Source organism: Nematolebias whitei, chromosome 14 (genome assembly GCF_014905685.2).
Source record: "Nematolebias whitei isolate Nwh7 chromosome 14, NemWhi1, whole genome shotgun sequence".
NCBI lineage: Eukaryota > Metazoa > Chordata > Actinopteri > Cyprinodontiformes > Rivulidae > Nematolebias > Nematolebias whitei.
In genome coordinates this window covers 47,473,502-47,477,898 of record NC_056511.1, presented here as the reverse complement: position 1 = coordinate 47,477,898, position 4,397 = coordinate 47,473,502, and the positions used below count along the sequence as shown (strand labels likewise).

The following is a 4,397-nucleotide window of genomic DNA, read 5'->3' as shown; positions in this document are numbered from 1 at the left end:
ATCGAAGTTGTAAGATGATCAACTAGATGATCTAAGTCTCTGTTCTCTGATGCATTACTCTGCAAGACAGAGGAAAACATTGATGGAAGAGATTGTTTCAATTTGGTTACAACATTTTCTGATAAGCACCTGCTGAGATGAAATTTACTCTGTGACTGTGTAGTCATTTAATGTAAACTCAAAGTTATTAAAAAATGGTCGGACAGAACAGGATTTTGAGGAACTATTACCAAGTCCTTAATCTCTACACCATAGGTCAGAACTAAATCAAGAGTGTGATGATAAGAATGAGTAGATGTGCGGACGTTTTGGGTAAAACCAAATGAGTCTATTAAATTATTAAAGGCTATGATTAAACTATCACTCTCAACATCTACATGAATATTGAAATCACCCATTATGATGATTTTATCAGTATTTAATAATAAGTCAGTTAATAATTCTGAGAATTCAGACAAAACCTGAGAGTCAGCTCCTGGTGGACGATATATAACAACTAGTAAAAGTGTCTTTTCTGATTTCCATTTTGGATGAGAAAGACTGAGGGACAGCGATTCAAAAGAATCATAACTAATAACTGGTTTGGCATTAATCAATAATCCTGACTGAAAAATAGAAGCTACTCCTCCACCTCGGCCAGTTGTTCTAGGAACATGAACATTTAAATAATTAACAGGAGTGGATTCATTTATACCAACAAAATCCTCCTGTTGTAGCCAAGTTTCTGTCAGACACAATAAATCAATATGATGATCAGTTATCAGTTCATTAACTAACAGGGATTTAGGCCCTGTACACACGTAGCCTGGTGTTTGAAAAAACGAATATCCGCGCAAAAAAATATCGCCGTACATACATGTTCGGATAGAGAAAATGATCGTCTACATGAACCCGGTGATGTTCACCACAGAGCGTTGTAAAGAATATGCCCAACCCATAGGAGGCAGTGTAGTGCAAAGGTGAAACGTATATCAGCCAATCACAACCCTTCAAAGCAACCACAACTTCCTGTTAGTATTGAATCATGGCGCCTGGAGGTTCGTTTGTGTGGACAGACCGCGAGGTTGAACTACTATTAAATACCGTGTTGGAGTACAAAGTTAATAAAACTCAGGAAAATGTCGACTGGGAATCCTGTCAGAACAAGTATGTTGATATTTTAGCGCTTTTTTTAGAGCATTACCCAACGGAGTCCTCCGACGAGTTTCCCCATTCACATGCCGACATCACGCGCGGGAATTTAACAACAAAAATGAAAGCAGTCCGAGGTAAATATCGCCATGCTGTTGATACAGGACGCAGGAGTGGACACGGTCGAGTGGTTCTTCTGTACTTCGAACTGTGCGAACAAATCTGGGGTGGCTCTCCAGCTAGTACTACCATATCCTCCGGTATTGAAACAGCTGACCTGGATCATTCTCGGACCCTACCCTCACCATCCACATCTTCTTCCTCCACTACCATGGATGTAGCAGACACAGGGTCTGATAATGAAAGCAGTGTGGGTCCTACTTCAAAGGAGAGGAGAGACCTGCTTGATGTACGTATATTTTTCTGTCCATTCCTCATAAATAAAAGTACTTTTGCTGTAAATGTTCATCTGTTGGATGTACTATAATTCACGGAACAGGTTTGTTGAATTGTGTTGCTATTAAAAATACAGTTAAGGCAATATGTGTGTTAAAAATTATGCAAGAGTTGAGGTGTGTAGTGGAGGCTGGAATGTGATGTTTTTTATATTTTACTGTGTACGGGTTGCTGATTTATTTTTATTATTATTGCAAAAAAGAAATGACACCATCATGCTCTTACTCATCTCATATTATGTTAGGCCTACATATTCATTAGTTTGATGGGGTGGTGGGTACAAAATACACTTTAAGACATATAGCAAACATTGGATACGCTGTTATTACATATTGTTATGTAGAAGTGATGTGAAAAGTACAACATCAACATGATCCAGGTTTACTTTTTTATGTTTAATTGTGATGATTTTCATTTCTCTTTTGAAGGCAAAACTAAAAGGACACAGACACGACCGTCTGAGGAGAAAGCTGCCTGCTGAGACCCAGTGGCTGAATGCTCTTGAGGAAGACCAGCGTGTGAAAAAGAGACTGGTGGAAATCATTGAGACATCAGAACAAAAAGCATCCGAAAACTATTAAAAAATGTCCAATACACTGGAAAGACTTACCACATCGATTGTTGATGGGTTTTCTCTTCTGAAACAGGTCATTCATGCACCTGCACAACCACCACACTACATGCCATATGAGCCAAGAGGTCCGATGTATTCGCACACAATGGCCCACCATTCTGTCCACCAAAACTCAGCAAATTACCCATACCCAAACAACTCCACTTCTGACAGAACACGTCAAAACACAAGACCAGGAAACACTATGAACACTGAAGCTGTGTTCCACACACCTGCTGAAGCCACTGACCAATTTTCATTCAGTCAGGCCCTTTTTAATGACCAGTAGAGTACTGTTTTATACATCGAAACAAGTCTGGTACAGTTAAGTATATACAAGTTCCACTTTTGCACAAGGTTGCACACATGTCAGGTTGTTAATCACAGTGTTATTTACTCTGACAGTGTTTTTTTTCTGTTTGCTATCTTTTTATACATACTGTGAAAAGCTTAAAATGTAGCAATTGCACAATACTTTAACTATTTACATTTTTGTTACGTGAATCTTTATAAGAGTGGTGATCTAGTCCAGTCCTTGGGAGCTACTGCTACTTAGATGTATTTCTCCAAAACACCACTATCAAATACATACTGATGATTGAAATCAGCTATTTCATACTGGTTTGTTGAAGAAAATGCAGCTGAAATGTACCTGTGGTAGCTCCCAAGTTATGGACTTGGGCATCACTGATTTAAAAGTGTACAGTAACTGTGCTGCTTTTCTCCCATGTTTAAAAAGCTTTATCTGTTGTAGATCTGTTATAATCTGATCTGTTCATAAATGAAACACAAAATAAGAACATGTTAAGTGTGTTCGTTTGAATAAATTGACAAACATTTTAAAAGCAAGTTTCTTTATGTGAATTTTTGTGAATATGACATTTATCAGTTACAAATACAGTCATGTTCATCAGAAAGTATTGGCAGCACTATTTAATACACTACAGGTCCAATTTTAAGAGAGAAAAGTAAAATCATTTCACTTAAAAGTCTGTCTAATGAGCTACAAACTATTATATAATGTATCTAAATCCTGGGTGGTAGCTTTTCATGCATTAATAGAATGAAATGCAATAACATTGCACAAAACAATTTAAAAATTCTCTAACATACATGGTGCTAACTATAACGTTTTTTTATGAAAAAACAACGCAGTCTGCTAAATAGTTCACAGGTTTTTGTGTTTATGGATCCAGACACTGAGTGAGGACTCTCCTGACCCGCTTTCCTTCTGCTGCCAAGCTGTCTCCTCTGACCACTGGCTGTGTGTCCGGTTGATTGTTCCTGTCATGTTGAATAGCTTCAGTTATTCTGTTTTCATCCACAGTGTCTTTTGATGCCTCACAAAAATTGTGCAACACAAAACATGCATATATAACAAATGGAAGATCGTTCATATTGATGTCCATGGCTCTCCTCAGGGCTCCAAATCGGGCTTTTAGTCTTCCAAATGCACATTCAATCACCATTCTAGCTCGGCACAACGAAAGTCCAAAGTACTGCTCCTGAACATTGCTTCCTCCGTTAGCATATTCTTTCATCAGGTAAGGTAGAAGTGGGTATGCAGGGTCACCCAGTATGTAAATGGGTATAGCGTCTTCGTTCTCCACAATTTGTCTTGGACAGGGGGGAATCTTCATGTTTTTCAGATTTGTGTTTATTGTGGAGTTAGCAAAAACTCTGGCATCATGCACACTCCCTGGCCATTTCACAACTACATCAATAAAGCTGTACTTGTAATCACAGGTGGCTTGTATGTTAAGAGAAAACCTCCCCTTCCTATTTAGGTACTCTGTAGAATTAGCTGATGGCTGCTTTATCTCCACATGAGTCCCATCCACAGCTCCAAGGCACTGAGGGAGACCATAAGCCTGCTCAAATCCCTCAACAAGTGCACGCACAGCAGTCTCTGTTGTTGGCATTTTTATGTAAGATGGTCCCAAGTACACAGTTATAGCCTTACACACCTCTCTAATTATGTTTGAGACTACTTGTCTTGATAAGCCAAATGCATTGGCCGTTTTACGCAGTCTTCCCTCGTCAGCCAAATAATATAGCGTGCATGCAACTTTTTTGACCACACAGACTGGAGATCGCATTACAGTACTCTTCCCTTGAATGTAAGGAAGGAGTAACTCCGAGAGCGACAGTAATGACGACCGTGACATTCTGAAGTTCTCACGCCATTCCTGTGGGA

General features: G+C 39.0%; 1 protein-coding gene across 1 annotated transcript; it reads left to right on the top strand.

Moving 5' to 3' along the window:
* The first annotated feature begins 981 nt into the window (after window positions 1-981).
* LOC119420244 lies at window positions 982-2,280 on the top strand. The gene is made up of 2 exons (XM_037687633.1): window positions 982-1,540; window positions 2,016-2,280. The coding sequence occupies exons 1-2, from the start codon at window positions 1,025-1,027 to the stop codon at window positions 2,166-2,168; spliced, it is 669 nt and encodes a 222-aa protein (XP_037543561.1). The 5' UTR covers window positions 982-1,024; the 3' UTR covers window positions 2,169-2,280.
* The last annotated feature ends 2,117 nt before the right edge of the window (window positions 2,281-4,397 follow it).